The sequence below is a fragment of the Engraulis encrasicolus genome, chromosome 13 (assembly GCF_034702125.1).
Source record: "Engraulis encrasicolus isolate BLACKSEA-1 chromosome 13, IST_EnEncr_1.0, whole genome shotgun sequence".
NCBI classification, from domain to species: domain Eukaryota; kingdom Metazoa; phylum Chordata; class Actinopteri; order Clupeiformes; family Engraulidae; genus Engraulis; species Engraulis encrasicolus.
Window position 1 is genome coordinate 33,655,540 of NC_085869.1, and position 23,363 is coordinate 33,678,902.

Consider the following 23,363-nt stretch of genomic DNA (forward strand, 5'->3'; position numbering starts at 1 on the left):
AAATGTGTTGAAGGGCTACATTTCAAGCTGTCCTCAGGACTTATTCCAGAAACTGTTGTAAATAATGAGGAGGTTGGGAGCACATTAAGGGCCAGTGACAGGCTAGAACCCAGCTGTACAGCACCGTTCATGTGGCCCTGAACTTGTGTGAAAATTCGGCTCTCATCACGACCAGTTGTGTAACCAAAGTGACGGCTAGCAATCGAGGGGGTGGGTGTCGAATGACTCAAGGGGAGCCCCCATTACAGATGCACAGATGTAGATGTACACACCTTCTCTCTCTCTCTCTCTCTCTCTCTCTCTCTCTCTCTTTCTGTCTCTCTCTCTCTCTCTCTCTCTCTCTCTCTCTCTCTCTCTCTCTCTCTCTCTCTCTCTCTCTCTCTCTCTCTCTCTCTCACACACACACACACACACACACACACACACACACACACACACACACACACACTCCCCCCCTCCATCCCCCACCCCTTTCCTGTTCTCTTTCTCGCTCTCTTTCTCTTTCTCGCTCTCTTTCTCTTTTCTGCCTCACTGACTGTCTCCCAGCCGAACAGGCCCTGGCCTTGTGTGGAGGTGCCCTTGATGAGTTTACCAGTTTTGTTGTGCTTTGCTGCTGCATGATGGGAAGGCAACCTGTCACTCCTGTCCTCCAGTCCAGCCACATGTGCATTACATGCGTTAGCAAGAGGCCATTTCTATTGCAGTGTGTTTTCACATTTTGTTGACTGGGAATGGAACATTATGCTTTCCATGTTTCTTTTGCTATTTTCAACTGAACTTTGATAGTGCTGCTATCGCCGAACAGGAACATTGCTACATTTTGTTGTGGGAAGGGAAGTTGAGGTCCAGCACTGATAAAGTGAAGAGTCCAAAGCATCACTCATGTAATGCTCTTTTGTCAGCTGCAGGGGGCGTATGCTACACATGGACTCCTGAGTCTGAGTCTCGGTGGGATGGAGGTGGGGGTGGGGGTGGTGAACGGCATGATGTGTTGTAAAAAGCATGGGTCCACCTCTAATGCATCCCACAGAGCTGGCATGGCCACTGAATGGTCAGTAACATCCGCTCTCCTCCTCCCCATATGTTTTTCCCATGTCGTAAGGACCGTCTGAATACGCTTTTTTTTAAAAATTCTCGGCTGGAGTGCAATCACAGTTACCTAGCACCAAGCAACAACCGACTCAAGCAGTGTTTCAGTATTCAGGTACAATGCCAGTAATGTAATCTCATACCATGTAAACTTTGCAGCAACCCAGGTGTTGTTGATACGAACATTACTCCGAAACCAACAAACCAGGGACATTATACTTTATAAAGACCTGCTCACAGACAGGCAGGCAAATAATGGGCTACTTCCAGGGTTGTATATGCCATTTAAGCTTAATTTGGAATGAAACACATAATTTAGCATCAATAAGAAGTACTCCAGTCTCCACATAAATACATATAACAGTGATGTGATATTATATTTTTAATGTAGACTGGTAGAGTTTTTGGGCTTACATTTAAGCATTTAAGTATTTAGGTATTTATATTAAACGTGTTTGAGGCCCCAGGGGTCCCTGGACCCCACTCTGAGAACCACTGATCTACCTCTGGATGTGTACAAAACTAGTGCAGAATTAATAAAAACAATCAGCACATTATAATGCTGAAAAGTCAGAGAAACCTAAGCACCACCGTTCAACAGATTCATCTTTGCTATACAAGAGCAACAACTTCAGTGTTTCTCCACCTTATCATCTTCAAAAGTCAGAAACAGTCCCCTCTCCTGGTATGTGCAAACCAGTTTCTTAACTACTTGACTGAATTAGACAACTGGATTAGGGCAGGAATGTCCTGTACTCCCCTCTACCTATTTCTGTGTAGAGCCATGTAACTGGTGAAATGTACACAACTGTACAGTGGCTTGTGTTATGCTGGTCACTGTGCATTGCTCCTGTAAACACCATCATGCCACAGCGTCCCAATGTGTGAACTACTGCGCGTTGTTGGATTTCCTTTAACATTACGTAAGTATCTGCAATTGAGTCTTGCCCAAAAAATGACATTCCAAGAGTGCAGTCAGATTTATATGTTTCTTCCTCTCGCCCTGCCACACGGAGTCAAGTGGAATGGAACAGTACTGTAATAAAAACCATAACATAAATAATTTCTTGTTATGCCTAGAGTACATTTTAATTTTTTTTAGGGAAAAACGTTAAAACGTTGTCACTCTCACCCCTAAACAAGGTTTGTGGTAATGAACCATTACGTGTATAGGAAAGAATCCAGGAAGCTTTCTAACAAAGAAACAGTCTTTTTTTTGTTTTCTGTGCGGTTGGGCGGGGTAGAGTAGGGTGTTCTATCTGGTGCTGTTTTGATCATATTTAGCTCAGATTCCTCGTGTCATGTGAGCGTTCGAGGCCAGAGCTAAATTGGAGTCAGTGCGGGGGCCTGTAGACCTCCCTCCTCCCTGCCAGACCGCTCCACCACACCAGCCTTGCATCTGCCCCGGCCCTCCGTCATGTGATGCTGGTCAAAATCAGATTTGCTCAGCAGGGAAGAGAAGGGAAAGGAAGGGAATGGGAAAAGGGGGGCTGACCTGCCCTAAACTCTGCTTGTGCTCCCCTCTCATCTCTCTCCTCCCTGGCTTGGGTTCCTATTGGCTGAGCTCTCTTTCCCCCCTTCAGCTCGGCGAACATTCCTGCGTGTGATTGGACGTCTGCTGCTGTCTGGAAGAGACACCTGTTGCACATATGAAGCAGCAAACAAACGTCAAACCAAGCATTGATATATTAATTATGGCTGGGATATAAAATGTGCATTTAATTCCACTTGTGTAGTATATTGTGTGTTTCACGGTTGTCTGTCTAAGTTATTAGCCCATAGGGTTTGTGGGTTATGTTTTATAAGAGTCTGAGAGAGAGTGTTCAAGTCATGTCAGGTTGTTTGTTTGTTTGATGGCAATTTCCCCCTTTAGATAAATCAGTTTTTCTTTCTGGCTCAGTGGGGCTGAGATCGCAGTAAACAGATTTGGTCTCCCTCCACCTCCAGTCAGTGGACATGTGATCTGACCAATGCTTGGTCATCCAGGCTGCCTGGCCTCACTCAGACACACTCCCAAAGGATTTGCACTGAAGCCCAAGAGGAAAGACTGACTACAAGGTAAAACCCACATCCGTCATGATACTTATCGATAGGCTGCAGTTCAGTTACATATCGCAATGTCTTAATATTTTTGTGTCTGTATTTGTGTGTCTGTACAAATGTATGTATGCAGCATTGCCGGTGTCATTTTCAACTTAAAACGGTTTTATACTTGCACGTTTTGTTGTCCTCCATCATTAATTGAACCTGGATCAACCGGACTGGAATGAAGGGTTGGAATTGATGCTGGCTGTGACTCCTGGCAACAGATTCTGCAAGAGCAGATGCTATACGCCACTCAGCACATTAGTATAATGTCAGTGAACAATGTGTCATGGGAGGCAAAAATGAAAGTGCAGTGTTTTTTTCACAGTCACTGTTGCAAGCTAGCAGTAAGCTGTAAGGTGTTAACATTTTAGATACCTTCAGTAGAATGACAGAAAGAATATCATGCAATTTCTTACTAGTAACTTCTGTGTTCAACGATGACAAACCGTTTATTTTGATGCCCTGTTTTTTCGGCCAAACATGCAGTCATAAGGCCTTCCTGAATGGTCATTCAGTTTCAAGGAGGAATTGAATTACTTGAGTCATGATGGCTTGTTTGGTTGTTTGTAAGTTAGGTTTAAAAAAAGAAGCAAAACTCATTTCCCACTGCTTTGCTCTTATCTTGCTCTTAACGTACAGCAAAGACCGACTGTATTCAGTCATTGTGATGGAACAACAAATCAAGGGGGTTGTCTACTTATTCCCTAGTTTTTCTATACACTCACCTGCCACTTGATTAGGTTCACCTACCTAGTGCTGGGTCGGACCCCCTTTTGCCTTCAGAAATGCCTTATCTATCTGCAACAATGTTCAGATAGGCTGTGGTATTCCAACACATTGTTCAATTGATACTATGGAGCCCTCATTGAGCCAAAAAAAATATCCCTACGCCACTCCACCACCAGTCTGAACCCTTGATACAAAGCAGGGTGGATCCATGTTTTAATGTTGTTGACCCAAATTCTGACCACACCCGAGTGTTGTAACAGAAATCAAGACTCATCAGAATAGACATTTCCCAATCTTCTATTGTCAAATTCTGGTGAGTATCTCATTTTCCTGTTCTTAGCTGACAGGGGTGGCACCTGCTGGGGTCTTCTGCTGCTGTAAGCCCATCTGACTCAAGATTTGATGTGCTGTGCGTTCAGATATTCTTTTATGCATACCTTGGTTGAAACGAGTGGTTATTTGAGCTACTTTTGCCTTTGTTTCCACTCGAACCAGTGTGGCTTTTCTCCTCTGGCCACTGGCATCAACAAGGCATTTTCACCCACTGAACAGCTGCTCACTGGATATTTTCTCTTTTTTTGGACCATTCTCTGTAAACCCTAGAGATGACTGTGTGTGAACATCCCAGTAGATCAAAACACTTAAACCAAACCCATCTGGCAACAAGAGCCATGCCATGTTCAAAGTCATTTAAATCACCTTTATTCGCCATTCGGATGCTCGGTTTGAACTGCATCATGTGGACTTGGCCATGTGCCTAAATACATTGAGTTGGCACAGTGGGATTGACTGATTAGAAATCCGTGTTAATGAGCGGTTGGAAAAGTGTGCCTATTAAAGGGTTTGATGAGTGTAATGTTACAACTGGTATACTACACTATACTATCATAGTAGGCCTATATGGAGAGTATGCATCCTGAAACTAGTTATTGGTCCTCACTGATTTTTATGCCGTATACCCGAATATCACGGAAGACAGCACAGCTGGACCAGTAGCACATAGAAGATGAATAGTAACAATGCACTGCTCCAGTCCCAGGCCTTCTGCAGATCTGCCATAAAAGTGCAGAGCCACAGTGTACACTTGATTTACAGCCTAGTGCCTTTCTGGAGGATCAGGAATGGAGTTTGCAGCTGCACAGATCCTACTGCAGACCGGCCTGCCGCCTTGTCTTGCGTGCGTCTTGCCTCAGTCAGGAAGAGAATGGGAAGCAGAGGTTTTGACGACTATGCAGAAATGCTTCTGAATTAAATAGGGTGTGGTAACCATGGGGAGTGGTAGCCATATGACATATTGTGGTGCATGATCGTTTATTATGTGGAGACCTTCAATGTCTTACCTACACTGTATGACCATTTGGTAATAACAAGCAGTCTAATTGTGGATCTCACCTTTTCTTGGCTGGACAAAAGGGTCACTAATAAATAGTCACTAATATTTTTTGGTGATAACAAGCAGTCCCATTGTGGATCTCACATTTTCTGGGCTAGGCTGGGCAAAAGGGGTGGCAAAAATAAGGTCACTAAAGCCACAAGTTAGACATCAGTCTGTTGCTGGCCAACTGTGTGTGACACAGCTACCAGTCTAAATACTTTCCTGATGATATATGAATCTCTGCACACTTGCCCAAGTCCTGTTGTCATGCTCGAGGTCCAAGCAGCTATGGCAGCCAGCCTGCCATATACGCAGCTTGGCCTCACCGAATGCAGAGTTTGGACAAAAAGTAAACAACCCATGAAACAACCCCACAGAAGGAGTCGTCATAGCAACATGGAATGAATTAAAATTCTCCGTGTTCTTCTTGTTGAGCTCTGATTGAAAATGAATGAGCACTGAGCTCAGTGCTGTGCTGTTGCACATGGGGGTTGTAACGGTCAAACGAATAAACGGCCTAGAGTGGCTATGTGCTGCTAACAGGCCAGCAACTCCAAGTTTATGTTGGAAAGCGTTGTGCTGTTTGACTTGGACCACGAGGGGATTTTTCTGAGTTTGTATTTGTTAATAATTCCATCAGCTTTCAGATGGCAGAAAATGGTCCCTTTGCCAAACAACAGTTATTTTGCTGGTGTGACTGCAACACGTTTTAGTCTGTAATGTAAACGAGAAGAAAAGACAGGATGAAATTAACGAACAATCAACAAACTTGCTTCCCGAATCGCAATATAGTGATTTACCTCAAGAAAACAAACAAAAACGATCAAAAACAAAATAGTTACTAATATTTTTTCTCTTAGCCTGCATATTCTGAAAAGTCCAAAAAACTAGGCTGGTCTGGTGTGCCTATTGACTGTACAATATCCCTGAGCCAGAATAAATGTTATCCTCATTAGTGACTCACATGGAGATCGGTCTGGATTGTACTTTTCTACTTTTCTGTTTAACAGGGCAACTTTTGGCCGATCCTCACTTACTCTGCACAGCTACAGAACCTCTTTAGCATTCAGCTTTCTCGACATCTGTGGAAGCGTCAAAAACCTAGAACCTATAATGTCTTTTATCCCTCTCACTAATGTGTGGTGAACCCAGCTGAACAATATGGGTTTACGAGGGCTTAGCACCCTCCCTGAGCTCTCTCTCTCTCTCTCTCTCTCTCTCTCTCTCTCTCTCTCTCTCTCTCTCTCTCTCTCTCTCCATTGATGCAGATTGCATTCCTCCTCGGTCTCTCTCTCTCCGGCTGGCCCTCCATTCCCTTCCCTTCTCTTCCCTTCCCTTTTCTTTCCTCCTAGTCAAGTGACCAGCCAGCCAGCCAAGCTCCAGTCACTTCAAAACACATGGCCGGCTGTTTCAGACAGAGGTGCAAGGATTGCATCATTTTCCCCCTGCATAGTTTGTCTTTCTTAATGGAAGGAAAGACAGCTCAAAATTCAGCACACCTGAATTCAGTCATTGTTCTAATGCCTTCACTTAACTTGTAAAGACAAATATCTAAAATGTGCTAATGTTTCGTTCCTTTTTAAGCCAGGAATAGACTGGACAAACAAAGGGGAAAAGCAACAAGTGTACTCTGTGCTTTGCTGGTTGTGATGCGTAGGTGGGAAAAAATGACTTTTTACAGTTTCCTTAGTTTGTGCCCTACCCAGGCACTTATTGGATCGAGCTGATGACAAAATTAAACAAAATATGACTTGTGTCTGTGCGTAATGGTTTCATATGACTTGTATAATGCAAATCTCATTTGAGTGTGTGTGTCTGTTTTTTTGTTGTTTTTATACTCAGCACCTGTCTAGCACGGGTCAATTCCCATCATAGAGCCATGATGAACATGATGCATGCCGCGAGAGGAGGAGGAGGAGGAGGGAGGAAGCTGGACCTGTCCCGACTCACGGACGAGGAGGCCAAGCATGTCTGGCACGTGGTACAGAGGGACTTCAACCTGCGCAAGAAGGAGGAAAACAGGATCGGGTGAGACCAGCCTCTCAGAAAAGAGATTTCCAGACAGGGCAGCTATGGGCAGCACAGCACTAATGGGCATACCTGTCAACGTAGCCAAATCCGGGAGATTTTTGTGATGGCGGTAAAACGTGTGTCGATGTGGAGAGTACATGGATATGGAAGTCAGAAATTAAGGGAGAATAACATTTATTGTCTGTAGTAGTCGGAATTTGCTGGGAGATTAATAAAAAACACAGGAGAAACCTGGGAAAAAACAGTAGGCAGGTAGCATGGGTATGAGACTTCTTTATCCAGATCCAGTATCCATGGATACAAAAAACAGCAGGGATGCCAACATGTTCATGTAAATAATGTGGTGGGAGGTACATTGTAAAAAATGAAGTGTTAATTCAACTCTTAAGCCAGGCGCAAACTACACAACTTCCGATTTTGTGTCTGATTTTGAAGACAGTTCGCGCCGCATACATAAAGAGAATCACAATTGTCAATCCATTGGCACATAATGCAATTGGTGCAATAGTCTTGTGATGTTATGTGTATGTCCTGTCTTGAACGAGTCTAACTCAGGGATACAAAATACATTTCTGTTCAAACCAACAATAAAGTACTATCGTATCGTTTCGTCGTGTATTGTATCCCTGATCGTAAACACATATCAAACACTGTTTAATATCTATGATTTGTGATCAGCGACTCCTTGACCCGGCAAAATTCTACCTTAGAACGTTGGACACGATGAGGAAATCTTGCCCAACAATCGCTTGTGATGGTCCTGTGGGGTAATGTTCCACCAATTGTAGTAAGGGGGGTTTTCAGCCGTGAATCAGTGGTGTAGTTTGAGCCCAGCTTTAGAGAGTCGATTTAATATCATTTAGAGTGTAATTGGTAAGCCTACTCCCTAAAGCCGGGCTCAACATGACTATCAGCCCGAGTCTCGGTGGAAAACCTGCCTTACGACAATTGGTGGAACGTTACTCCCATGACCATCGACGGAGGCAATTGTCGGACAAGATTTCTTGTTACACAACATCATACGACATCAAAGTTGGTGCGGGCACTCTAAGCCCCCCTAGTCTGGATAGGGTTAAAAGTCATGTAGTTTGAGCCTGACTTAAGCGTTGAATTAACACTGTTTTTTTTTTTTTTTTTTTTTTACTGTGAAACACCTCCCATCAAAGGCAGTACGGAGGGCTAATTAACACACACTACTATGCAGCTAAGGCAAATACAATCTTACTAGAATACTTTGAAGTACTGTACTATAATTGGATCCCAGGGCTCAGATCCCATCTCCACCCACTGCACTATTTGAAAGGAAATATACATAGCCAAGCATGGGTATTCTTCAGGAAACTCTTCCAAACCATTCCTTTTCCCAATATTCTAAACAAGAAATATGCATATTACAGAGAGCTGAAGCACAAGATCAAAACCGAGGAGACCAAAACAGTGATATTGGGGTCCCAGTCGAACCTGTCCGAGTCTCTCTGCATACGGTGCCTGCAGCCATTCAAGTTCCTGGTTAACAGCAAGCGCCAGTGTCTGGACTGCCAACTCTTCACCTGCAAGGCCTGCAGCCGCTACAACAAGAAGGACCGTGGCTGGGTGTGTGACCCCTGCCGAATGGCCAGGTACAGCCTTACTGTACATGTGATCATAATTCTAAATCCTTACTATGATGATGATAATCCCCAGAAAATGGAGAGGAAAATATGAAAAAACGTTGGTTGCAAATGACGTATATGGGTAAAAGACTTTTTTTTGGTGCTGAGATGTCAGTCGGAGTAACTGCATTTAATGCCCATGAGTTAATTAGTAATTGGTGGCTGATATGCTGCAATGAATATGCTTCTTAGATAGTCCACTAAAAAACAGACAAAACAAAAATCCATACAATAGTGTCACTGGCTGTCGTTGCACCACCCTGACGTGGGCTACCGCTAAAACGTCACTGACCCCTGTCCATTTTGGAACATTTTGGGAAGTTGTCATTTTTGTATTGGGCATTGCATTGCACTGCATTGCACTGCAAATGCCTTTTTATTTAGGTTTAAAAATTATTTTATGAAAATATTTGAGTGGCAAGAATTCACACAAAGGATGTCTAAACCAGGGGTTCCCAAACTAAGGCCCGGGGCCGGATGCGGCCCGCCACGCCCCTTTGACCGGCCCTCCACCTCTCTGCAACTCACCATTTGAACTGCCCCAAAGAAGCAATCCTATCTTGTCTTGATAGTTTCTCATCTCATTGTTATATAAACAGGCCTACCATTTATATTTTATCACTCATAAACTGTCAATCACCATATGTTTCTATGGGTTATTAGAAATTAACCCTTATGTTGTGTTCGGGTCATTTTTGACCCGTTTTCAAGTTTTAGTGTGAAAAAAACACACTTTCCTTTACTTTCTTAGAATAAGGCTTCATCTAATCCTCAGTCACAATCATTTCAACACAAAAAAAAATACGTTTTATCATTTTAGTATATTTTAAAGGTCCAAAAAAAAAAGTTACATCTGTGGTGTTCGGGGGTCAAAATTGACCCGGTATAGATTTTTGGTTGTTGTATGCATTTCTGAAAAGCTGTTGGTTGCCATTTGTCTTCAGTTTGGTGATTTATGGTGAGGAAAATATATTTCTTGCCTGAACTTTTTTTTTGCCAGCTTTTTGATATTACAAATCCAATATGGCCGCCGGACAGTCCCATACACTACAATATGTCATATCTCCTGTTGTGAAAGGAGTACAGATGTATTTCTGGTGTCTACTCATATGTTTTCATGGTCAGGGAATCCATTTCTGCATTATATAATGAGATTTTTTGCACATTTGTTTGCAAAATACATTTTTGCACATTATTTTTCCAAAAAACGTATCAAAAATGCATAATGGCACCCAAACCTGTAGAACTGGTCTTATACTTTCCATAAAGTTGATGTGGCAATGACATAATGGTCCATGTTCATGGCATAGGGGATTCAGATGAATAGTGTGACTTTTTTCATGTTCATTAAGGTGTTCATTTCCAATACCTTTGCATTAGATTGGCGGAATAGCTGTGACTCTGACAGAATTGTTATTTTGTATATTTACCACACTAAAATCATATAAATATTGAAAAACACCAAGTCAACATATTTAAACATTAATTTTATGCACTGAAAAACTAATTTAGTTGACATTTGGTCTTTATCCTGCTATAAATCTCTTTGGGTTGGTTTGGACCCGAACACCACAAATGCCACTCTTGAGGATATTTTTTAATATTAGAGAAAAACTAATAAAATAAATTTGGGGGTTGTTGTACTCTCATATCAGCTGTAATACATGGACAACATAATCACTAATTGTATCACTTTGGGAGGTATTAATAGTGAATTTATGCAGATTTTGATAGTTTTGGTCATCAAAAACGATTTGCATAATGTAAGATAAAAGATCTTTAAAGTCAAAAAGATAAATACATCAAGTAATATTTCGATGGATATGAATACATACCAAGTTAGCCATGAGATGAAAAACAATGTTTGATGATAACTAGTGTTTTAAGGTATTTTATAGCTGAGTTTTGTTATCACGGGTCAAAAATGACCCGAACACCACAGGTGTATGCAGCTTATGAACACAACACAAGGGTTAAAAGGAATACCTGTGGTATTTCAAATTGAAAAACATGTGAAGTACTCACTTATTTTGCAAATCACTTGTAATGATGAACTATTTTGTGCAAGAAATTATGGCTATAACAGGCAGTGACCTAGTATACAGCCCACATGATTGATCCCGGCCCCTGATCACAGTCTGGAACGATAATGTGGCCCCCAGAGAAAAAAGTTTGGGGACCCCTGGTCTAAACCATAATTTCCAAAAATAAAATGCAAAAGTGACAAATGGCACTTACGTCATTTTGCAACAATACTCTTCATTCTGTCATCGCTACTGGAAAAGTAAGATGCGAAAGTAAGGTAAGAGTAATTAAATTCACTGAAATAACATTTTTGTTTCTTCAATTTCACAGAGTTGTGAAAATCGGAACACTGGATTGGTACCATGAGAATGTGAAAACTCGTTTCAAGCGTTTTGGCAGTGCCAAAGTGATGCGGTCCCTATACAAGAGGCTGAGTACAGGTTCAGAGCGCACCCGTTCAGAGACTGACCTAAGGGGTGGGTGTCCTTGTCTACTTATTTGTCATGAAAATACATTTCTTTACTATAAAAATATACACTTACACTTTAAAAGTAAGATAATACCTTGATAAGACTCGAGGTTCCCAGTCTCTTGCAACCAAAAAAGTTTAGTGTCATTGTTTTATATAAATGTAAATGTTGAAGATTTCATCCTGTTTATCCTGCTTTCCATTTAAATCAGAGTCCCGTGATGATGACACTCATAGTATGCCAGACGTCTATGGTAAGAAGAGCATCTATCCACTTTAACCCTTTCATGCAGAGGTGGGAGGTTGCTATTACCAAAATTGTAATTGCCAAGTCTTCATCTCGTACTTAAGACTCGTTAATGTAGCATAGCATAGCAGTGTTGTTATGTTGTAGTTGGCCTTTTTTCAGCAAAACATCGAGTCGGATTGCCATGTCATGTGCACCAAATGGCTATGTGCATCTTGCCTGGGTAACACCAGACTGTTTCACACGTGAGATAGGGGAGACCGGGGCTGGTTCGATCAATTTTCATTCTCATTTATTTTTCTCTGCCTTTACAAAGCTTTACAGCTGTCGAATGGTGATTGACTGAAAGAGTCATGTCTCCTCTATAAGATACATGCATATAATGTCAACAAACGATCCCTTGTTTCGAGTAATAAGCAATGTAATTGTGGTAACACTTCCAAATAAGGGGCCATAATTAACAGCAAAGTAGCTATAACCCAATACTTTAGTAAGGGTTAATAATCATTACTTAACGCCACATTAGACACATATTAATTGTTATTAATGCATATGTCAAACATTAGCAAGCAGTTACTTAACTATTAGATAACTATTACCTTGTGTTACAAGTTCATAGCATAAAAATGATTTTACTAATAGGTAAGTAAGGGTACAGTAGTAGTTAAATAGCTATTAGGTCATACTTAACTAAGGACCAAAATTAACACTTACTTAATACAAAAGGCATAACTAAGGCAACAAAGGCATAACTAATGAATAAATAATACCGAAATATTGTCTGTAGATTGAGGACCCATCATGCACTGCACTCTTGGAGCTAATATTTTCAGACATTAACTTAATTATCACAAAGGAATGGTTTAGTTTCGTTTCAAAACTATTACTCTTCATAATGTTCTGCATTTATTGTAGGGTTTTTACCATTAAAACTAATAAGTGGTATATTAACAAATTACATCTCATCACCCCACCATCATTGAGAAGTGTACGTCCAATCCTTGCTATATAATGGTTCCTGTTGCCATTATTACAGTGATTTGAACGAGTGACTGCTAGACGTCACAGTAGACTAATTACGTAACTATTAGGTATGCGCAGTCAACTCTATTATAAGGGTCCCAAACACCAATATCTATGGATTAATTAACCATTAGTTATCCGCAGCCAACTCTAATATAAGGGTCCCAAACACCAATATCTATCCATTAATTAACCATTAGTTATCCTCAGCCAACTCTATTATAAGGGTCCCAACTCCCAATATTTATGTATTATTTATCCATTAGTTATGCCATACTTTTGTATGAAGTAAGTATTAATTTTGGTCCTTGGTTAAGTATGACCTGAAAGTTACTTAACTATTAACTGTGCCCTTACTTATCTATTAGTTAAATAATAATATGCTATTGTTATCTAATAGTTAAGTAACTGCCTACTAATGCTCAACATATGCATTAATAACCATTAATATGTGTCTAATATGGCGTAAAGTAATGATTATTAACCCTTACTTAAGTATTAGGTTATAGCTACTTTACTGTTAATTATGGCCCTTTATTTGGAAGTGTTACCGTAATTGTCACTGAGAAATTGATCGAACCTGCCCCGTGCCGGGGCAGGTTCGATCAGGTGTCGGGGCTGGTTTGATCACAGGCCTAATTAAATTATAATGTGAAATAGCAAGCAGATAGCTTGATAAATTAATAAAGGCATGTCTTTTTACCATGGTTTCTTATAAAGATCAGCTTGAATGCAAAGAGAGAAATGTTTAATTGGCTAATGATTAAATAATCATAAAAATATCACTAAACTTGTTAAAAACCGAAGCTGTTGAACATATTACTGGCAAAAAAGGTCAAACAACATGTCACATTCAACATTTAACCTAATTTGACTATTTTCAGTTCAATTCCATATTCCTTTCATGTTTCTGAAAAATTACATAGACCCCCATTGTAGTGCCATATAATGGAAGTCAATGGAATCCATTGATCGAACCTGCCCCGACATTAGTGATCGAACCTGCCCCGGCCATTTGAGGCACAGATTTTTTCACAAAAGCTGTTACCCTGCTTGAATCAATCATCTGATGAGCTCAAACTTTGTTTTGATTTATAGCTGAGTCCCTTAACAGTCAATCATCTGTTTCATCTTTTTATCTTTAACTGTCACTTTTCTGGGATGTGTTGAGTGGAATGTGTAAAATCCACGGAATGACAACCCAAAACTGAAAAGTTGCTCTCACCTCAAGGGTTAATGACTTTGAGAACTCCAATGTAGGTTGACTTATTCTAGTCCAAATGTACATCATTTTGGTGTTGAAATGATCTCTCAGCACCTCTTAGTGTAGTGGCAATCAACAATGATCATAACTGCCCCTGATCATACCAGCCCCGGTCTCCCCTACTGTCTGGAGGCTACCTCCATATCTCTTATAGGAAAGATGTGGTTTACGATGCCCCATGGCCGTTATGATTGTATCATTTGTCATGTATGTAGCCCATAGCGAGTCGTGTTCTCATCAGGCTAGGCAGGCAGCCGCTTGGCAGCTAACACTTAAACGGTTACATCCCATAGGTCCGACGGCCCATTAGTCCGACAGCCCATTAGTCCGACCACCACACATGTTAAAACTATGCTCAAACCTAAACAATTCCTAACCATAACCGTCAGTAAAGGCATGTTCTGTCAGTATACAAATACCGTCATAAGTTTGAAAATATTCACTTTTATGCTTACTGAAAAAAAAGTAAGAACTGTGCCCAAACCAAAACAATTCCTAATCCTAACTGTCGTAAAGGCAGTAAAGGCAGTAAAGGCATGTTTTTGTCTGAAAAGACGTGCCCTTGTGTAGCCTAGCCTACCTAGTAGCTGCGTGATGCTCCCGTATGGCTTATTGTCTGTCGGACTAATGGGCTGTCGGACCAATGGGCAGACCCCCACTTAAATCACAGTAGTTCTTTTTTGGGGGGCCCCACCTGACCATAGAATTACCTCTGGGAAGAATCCATGCTGTCTTTCAGATCGGAACGATGGTGCAAATCAGCATAGCATTTCCCTGGCTAATGTGCATCCATCACTCAGTAAAAAGTGAAGAGAGAAGTCAGGTCACTGAGGACATAATATTCAAAGCCATATCTTCAATGAAACCCATTTTATGGGCTTGTTATAAAACTATGCCCATGGGAAAACATCTCATACTTCACTGAGTACGATTGTGCGATGGGGAAATTGTTTCAAGCGATCCTGTGCATACTTAATTTTTGTATTGTTCTTTTCTCGTTATTTTTCAAATGCATGTCTTTTATCGTCTTCCCTTACACCCTTTTTCACTTTCCCACTCCCATTCATAGCTTTGATCTTTGATCTGCTCTCTCTCTCTCTCTCTCTCTCTCTCTCTCTCTCTCTCTCTCTCTCTCTCTCTCTCTCTACCTCTCTCTCTCTCACCCCATGGCCCAGTCCTACTTTTTTAATTAATTCAATAAGAGGCACAAGAACAAAATGTTGGAAAGAGGTCATGAAGTACTTAGAAGAAGCTAAGTAGAAATTCTGAAAGGAAAACTGATCTCATTTGTTAATGTCAGTGTCTTTGTCTGTGTTGTTGTTGTTGTTGTTGCTGTTGTTATTGTTGTTGTTGTTGTTGTTGTTGTTGTTGTAGTAAATAATGTTGATTTACTTCCCTGGTTTGTATAGGCAGGTCATATAGCCATGATGAAGACCATGCTGACCCTCAGGAGAGAGGATCTAAGAAAATGGTATGACATATGACACACACACACACACACACACACACACACACACACACACACACACACACACACACACACACACACACACACACACACACACACACACACACACACACACACACACACACACACACACACACACACACACACACACACACACACCAGCCAACCAGACAGCCAGGAAAAATGTGAAAACACAAATCAATCATCACGGATGAGAGCATTTGTGCACATTGAAGCACGTACTGTATAGGCAACACAGTCCAGAGGCCTGCTGTGACCAGTGCAGGTTTGTCATGCCATGGGTGTCTTGGGTTTCCTTGTCCCTTGCCCAGGCAGACAGGAAACAACCCAATGACATCGCTGCTTCTGCATAGCCTGGTCTTGCCATGCAGTCATACAAGGGGTGAACTCTGTTGAAATTTGAAGGGCACATCTTAATCTATCCTACTGCTAACACTTGGTTATAACATTGACAAAAAACTATTACTAGTGGGAAGGGTGAACTCCACAAGTCGGTTATCTGTCTGTCTGTCTGTCAGGACAAAGCCCTTCCCCGAACACCCAGCCCAGACATAATGTGGACCGGAAATTTTTTTAGGCTAAAGTGCTTAAGTCAGGCAAAGCCAGGTTTGCTTCAGGGGTCTTCAAAAAATGCTTTCCTTTATTGTGGCCTCCAAGCTCAGATGCGACCTCACAAAGACAGAGCTAGCCTACATACAGTACAAACAAGTCTCCTGAATACTTGTGTTGTCTACTTGTCTTGTGTTTCTATTTTTGGCTGAGGTGGCCTATAGGAGATGAATCAAAGGGCATAATTTTTGCCTAATGTCATTACAGTAGACTAGGCTGCTTGCTTGGCATTTCCTTAGATAGAGCCAGCGGTAGCTGGTGAATTATGTGTTTATCCCACTTTGGCATTCAGTTTCTTGAAACCACGTCACTGTCATATGCTTAAGTATGTAAGCACAGATCTCTCTCTCTCTCTCTCTCTCTCTCTCTCTCTCTCTCTCTCTCTCTCTCTCTCTCTCTCTCTCTCTCTCTCTCTCTCTCTCTCTACTGACTCTCTGTCTCTCACACAATCTCCCCTTCCCCTTCCCCCCCTCTCTCTTTTACTGTTCTCCCTATCTCTATTTCTGTTCCTCTCTCTCACTCTCTCTTTCTTTCTCTCCCCCCACTCTCCCTGTTTTTCTCTTTCCTTCTCTCTCTGCCTCTCTGTTACTGTTGTCTCTCTGTCTCCATTTCTCTCTCTGTGTCTCTGTCTCTGTCTCTGTCTCTGTCTCTGTCTCTCTCTCTCTCTCTCTCTCTCTGTCTCTCTCTCTCTCTGGCTCTATCATATTTTGAAGAAAAGGAAATCCAAGCGGCTTCTCCCTGTGGACCCTCTTGATTTTGATCCGGAATACTCTGCGTATTCCCGTCGCCAGTCTTATCAGGTGTGCAAGATCATCCTCCTCCATGCTGCCAATCCCACATAATCCACTATTGACAGAATAATGCTTGACCTGATTTTATGGAAGAGCTTGTGATCTTTATGTCACTGAAAGAGAGCAGAGTCATACTCTTTCAAAGGCTGTATTAAGATAATTGTTTAAATCTAATCAAATAACACTGTCTTTGTGATCTGCCTGGTTTCAGTACCAGAGCTCAATGCTTATACAGTAACTGTGATCCTACAATGGTTGTCAGTCTGCTTATTCCCTACACCTGAAAGTGTGTACAATCTTCCATGTTTGCAAATTCTCCCCTAATTCACTGTGGGATGAAAAAAATGCATTGTTTTTCATACTATTCAAAAAGCTAAATGTGTACCCTTCAAAAAGCACATCATACCATTCAAGAAGCTTAATTCATGGAATATAGTATCTGAATATTGATGCAAGTGGCTAAAGTGATACTCTTTGTCTGTCTGAGAAACATAACAGTTGTTGAACTGACCAGGTTTTCTCAAAGCTTTTAGCTGCCGGTCTGTCCATTCTTCCCTTTACTACATGCTCAGAACTGTGATCCTATAGGCCCTAGAGTCGGATAGGAATTGCTATTCAAGAAGATAGTCATATGTCAGTCTGAATGTGTGTGTTGCCGTTTGTAATGTAGAACAGTGGTAGCCTGGAGAACGTGGCTCCCCCCGAGTCAGCAGTTGTGGAGAAGGACTTGGCATCCGTCTTTGAGCAGATCCAGAGCTGCTTTGGGCCCGGCTCGGACTTTGACAGTCGCTTTGATCGGGAGAAAGCAACACACCATGGTAAGGAGTTCAGGACGAGATGTGTGTGTGTGCATGCACCAACACATGGCAAGTTCCTGTTCAGATTGCGTAGCACACACACACACACACACACACACACACACACACACACACACACACACACACACACACACACACACACACACACACACACACACACACACACACATACACACACACACACACACACACACACACACACACACACACACACACACACACACACACACACACACACACACACACACACACACACACACACACACACACAGTAAGAACTTGCATGCAAGGCGAATCACGTAAATATTGGATAAAGGTTTGTGTTTATGTTGCATGATTAGAGTAACATCGTGGCTGAACAACCTCTTTCATGCAACAGGACCTGGAACAGGTTTAGATCACCCTGTAGAAATCATGTGCTTTGCTGTGAGGTAGCAGAGTGTAGTTAGTCCAGCACTGAAGGTACAGTTCTTTGGAAATCAGGTGCAACTTCTATTCATTTTTAACTGTAATGAATCTATTTACGTTCTCGGAAAATTGTGTTAAAATGAACTAATTCAGGACATTGGAGTTAACGTTTCTGTGTCCATGACAACCCAGACTTGAACTCTTTGCCATCGCCAGTCATCCTGCTGTTTTTTGTCCATCCCATCCCGTCTCTTTCACGGCAGACGATGGCGTGTACCCTGAGCATAGGAGGAAGCGTGCACAGTCCAATCCCAAGCACAGGCACTCGTACTGCGGAAGCAACAACTACCTTCAGTTTTACGAGCCGTCCCAGAGTCAGGAGGAGCCGTCGCAGGAGGAGGATAACGGCTATCTGTACCAGCCGCTCTCGCACAGGAGCAGCCAGGCTTCCCTGGTGGACGACCAAGTGCCTCCGCAACAGGTTTTCCATATGGATGGGGATGCACATCTGCGGGGGGACACACATGCACGAATGCACGCATGCACACACACACACACACACACACATACAAAGTGCACACGGGTGCATGCATTCCTACGGTATATGGGCACAGGCTTTCAAACATATGTACAGAGGCACACATGCACGTACTTTAACAACACAGGGAAGTCTCAAATGTCTTTATGAAAGAAATCTCTCAGAGGAGAACCCTGAATGCAAATATGTCTACCAAAGCAGCACAGAGCACAATTCCTTTTTTATATTTTTCCTGAAGACAGAGACACAGAGAACAGAACTGTGAGGATTGAAGAAGTAGGCTACACATGCGTAGCCAGTGGTTAATTTTTGGGGATGATAGTTTGAATCCTCTGTGCCCTGGAAAATAGTCCATGTCCCACCTTCAGGCTTTGACTTTGGTGTTTTTTTAGAACATCCGTAGCTTCCATCTTTTTGCCATTTGTCTTCAAGGTTTGGGTCTGTTTATGACATTGTTTGTTAGTTTATTCATCAAACGAATGCTCCACAGACTACCCGGGCCATCCACATCCAAATCCACATCATCTGCACAAAAGCGTGTCTCTGGTCCGCATATGTCCTGACAATAAGATCCCATTTTTTGTTTCATTTCCCCTCACACATTTGATCCGTTCAATAGTCCACGATGTCTTTCCAGAGTGCAGGGTTGAATGTTACTGACTTTGGCAACTGACGGTTCCCCCACAGAATACAATTTGTAGACCATATACTGTCTTAAGATTTCACAACATGGTAGGTGTATTTTATAAGGTGTCAAAGCTTACAGTTATGTTGCACACATCACTGATCTTAAAATAGCTATCATGGTAAAGCTAAGATACCTACAGATGTTTTTATGACCGAAAAACTGCAGGAAGAGTATGACTGTTTACCGTTCATGCCTTCACAGTGTCACACACAATTTATTTCTGGAAAACAATCTAACCTAATCTTAATATTTTTGCCTATGCGTCTTTCCCATGTCCTCTATTAGCTCTTGGAGATCAACAAGCGCATGTCAGCCATTGAGAGCCTCCTCAACCGCCTGGAACACAAAATGACTGTCAATGTACCACCGGTTAGTAACTGTTATGTAATGTGATAATGAGATTAACAATTATGTCACGCCATGGTGGGATTAAGGATATTTGACCAATAGTATTGGTGTCATTCACGACACGTCTGATTCTTGGATATGTTCTATGTGAACTATCTTATATGTAAGTAGCCTTCTTATTTGCATTAATGCGCATCTAGATCACACATGTAGGCTATAATAACATTTCCAGTACAGATTACTAACTATAATTTGCAGTATAATGTAGTGCAGTAACATACTGATTATTTTTTTGCGAATGTCAGATACTTGTGCAGCCTACAGTGGCCGATTTGGAAGAAGAAAAGCTGCGAAAGAAACTGAACGAGCTGACAGGCAACATCAGTGACAAGGGTCTTTCCTCGGACGAGGACGAGTACAGGATCTACCACCACGAAGCGTCTCGAAAGGTAGATCCCCACAGTCGCACCCCCCAGAAGACGGACTCCCCCAGAATCTCCAGGCCAGGATCCCCACGTCGCCTGGACTCCCCGAGGAAGACGGACTCCCCGAAACGTCCGGAGACGTCTCCTCGAAAGAACGGATCCCCCCGAAAGACAGACTCTCCACAAAGGACTGAGCCTTTCAAGGTGAGGCAGATGCGGCTTCCCTTTTCACAGATGCAGAGCAGCACACAGCACACAACACACCACCTCCACTTCTTAATATAACACAGGACACTGCACGTCATGGTTATTTTTTTCCTGCTGTAGTCAGAGGCGATTCTAGGATCAGATGGGGCTCCAAGCAAAAATGCAACAGAATGAACATTTGAACCAAAATCGCCACTACTGTGGTAATGTGTGGGCTGTTATTCACTATCTAGGGGCTTGGGGGCCCCAAGCGGCTGCCTACAGTACCTTGCCTGGTGGCAAGATGCGCCTCTGGCTGTAGTAAAGCAAACAGCATTCGGTCTCGCCACCTCCAATCACTGGCTGTTGTTCTGTGAAGTTGAGCAGGTCACTGACGCAGCTCAGTAATGACATCTGTGCAACAGGCAAAGAGACATCCTCAGAGTTCGTAATGAATGTATTAGATTATAATTATGACATAATTATTACATTCACAATTACAGTCATCATTAATGTCATGTCTGATATTCTCAGCACTGCTTGAGATATGAGATGTGACATGTGTTGGGTAACGTTACTTTTATAATAATGAACTTTGTAGATATGTGTCATCTCAAGCACATGCAGATATTCTGAAAACAAATTGAGGCAAGCATATTTTCCCCATTACTCTTAACATGTTTATTTTATTTTATTTTGTATGACTCGCTTGCCAGTCGTGCCTGAAGATGGAGCGGTCAGCCGAGCAAGCCCAGGCCCTGAAGGAGAATATGAAGCGGAGGCAAAGTACCAGCGCCACCACGCAGTTCGAGCTGGCCGACCTGGAGGACCAGGTGGCCCTGGCCGCAGCCAAGGTCCACAACACCGAGAGCGAGGTGAGCACTTCCCCAATGCAACACTAGGAGTCCTGGCAAATCAAGGTCTAGTACAGAGAGTGCGTGGAGGGTGCTACCCCAATGCAACACTAGGAGTCCTGGCAAATCAAGGTCTAGTACAGAGAGAGCGAGGTGAGCACTACCCCAATACATCACTAGGAGTCCTGGCAAATCAAGGTCTAGTACAGAGAGAGCGAGGTGAGCACTACCCCAATACATCACTAGGAGTCCTGGCAAATCAAGGTCTAGTACAGAGAGATCGTGGAGGGTGCTACCACAATGCAACACTAGGAGTCCTGGCAAATCAAGGTCTAGTACAGAGAGAGCGTGGAGGGTGCTACCCAATACATCACTAGGAGTCCTGGCAAATCAAGGTCTAGTACACAGAGAGCGTGGAGGGTGCTACCCCAACGCAACACTAGACAACCGGGCAAATCACTTGAGTTTATCTGACGCCAACAGTCATGGCAAGCCAAGGTCCAGATCAAAACACCAATATTTAGTTGGTTATTACCCCAACACAACACAAAGAGCCATGGCAAGCAGCCACGGTCTAGAACGCAGAGAGTGAGGTGGGTGGGGCACTGTCACGACTACTCTAGTGCTGTTATCACACACCTGCGTTTGTTTTCCCATCCACTTTATATTGTTCAACGTTACTCGCCACCACAAATCAATACAAACGATCCATTCAGAGACATTTTTTGAATGTGCATGAATGTGCATGAATAATATACCTGTGTGGTGCAGTGCAGTCATGGCAAGCAAGAGGTCCAGAACACCAAGAGCAAAGTGGGCACTACTAAATACCATATAGGCCTTCTACCTATCTCTTCTACTAACCTAACTACACTAATGCTTCATTCAGGGACGTTTTAAAGGGGCATACATGTACATTATTATGGGGCAGGCATGGCGAAGAGAGAGGTGGGCGCTATACCACTATTATGCTAACCGTCCATTACATTCACTGAATTTCAAAATTGCAATACCCTTCAGTGCTCTTAAGCACACCATTTGTTCTTCCTTTGTCGTCATTCTATCAGGGGCCTCCATAATACCATGGGGTGATCATTGACTGGCATGTTGAAAGCAAAGACAAATATACCATAAACTGTTGTCATCGGTTAATCTAAGGAAATAAATCACACATGCGACTAGAGCAAAACTGTTATGTAGGCTTGTGAAGGATTCATGGTATGTTTTTAACCCACTACTCTCTCCTTATGAAAAGTTTCCAGCAATGGTTTACACACCTTAAAAGGCAAACTCTGTGCAACTGTGTGTATCTACAACCATAACCTTGAACTCATATTCTGTAGTCATATTTGAAAGACATTTTACATACATGGTGGCCTAATGGTGCGCTTATCCTTGCACTGATGTTGAACTCCCTTCAGTGGTCTTGGACGCAGCACGCCGTAGGCGGTACATGGCAGACTGAGGTCCCAGAGTTACCACTGGCCCAGCCCATAGTGTACACTCCAGCCTCACATGCAACACAAGCACAGTCCAAAGATCATGGCGTGATCAGCGCTTGGAAATGATTCTTTTGGTTTCTTGGGTTTGGATGCTCTTTGGGTCGAGGCAATTATTTGTTTTTTTCAAAAAGGCACTCCTTAATTAATTTGCATTTCTTCAAAATGACATGCCCTTAAAGACTCATTTTTGACTACTCCTTTAAGACATGTCATTTTGAATAAGCACATTTTTAATGAAGGTGTGCTTTGGCCTGGAAACTCTTAAGTTTCCCCTGTTTGAACCGAATTTCGAAGAGCATGATTGTGTTCTCATGTCATTTTCAACAAAGGCATTTTGTAATGAGGTATTTCAAAGAAGGAGTGCCTCCCCTTTCAGACCTTTCCCTGTCTTCTCTTCTCCTGATAAGCTGTGTTCTCTTCCCTCAACACTTAAACTCCTGTGATTGTGTCTTTTACAGATGTCTGACATCCAGAGTCGTCTTGCCGTGCTGAGTGTTGGTGGTCCAGAGAAGCCTTGGAGGAGGGTGGGGGTGGACAAGTGGCTTTAACACAAAGCATCAGATAGAGAGGCAATCCCCTCCATGCATCCGTCAAACGCTTTGCTTAATAGCTTAATCGCAACAAGCGCTCATCTCTGTGGAAACCTGAGCTGCTGACCGCTAAAGCAACAGCTACGCTGATTAACAGCTTCCTAAATGTATCGCAACGCAAGCTT

General features: G+C 42.5%; 1 protein-coding gene across 1 annotated transcript; it reads left to right on the forward strand.

The window, feature by feature from the left end:
• The first annotated feature begins 7,160 nt into the window (after positions 1-7,160).
• mlphb (melanophilin b) lies at positions 7,161-23,196 on the forward strand. Its single transcript, XM_063212885.1, has 11 exons — positions 7,161-7,309; positions 8,710-8,931; positions 11,320-11,465; positions 11,671-11,705; positions 16,804-16,890; positions 17,552-17,699; positions 18,371-18,588; positions 19,619-19,702; positions 19,987-20,310; positions 21,009-21,167; positions 23,107-23,196. Exons 1-11 carry the CDS (start codon positions 7,161-7,163, stop codon positions 23,194-23,196), a joined length of 1,662 nt encoding a protein of 553 aa, XP_063068955.1.
• The last annotated feature ends 167 nt before the right edge of the window (positions 23,197-23,363 follow it).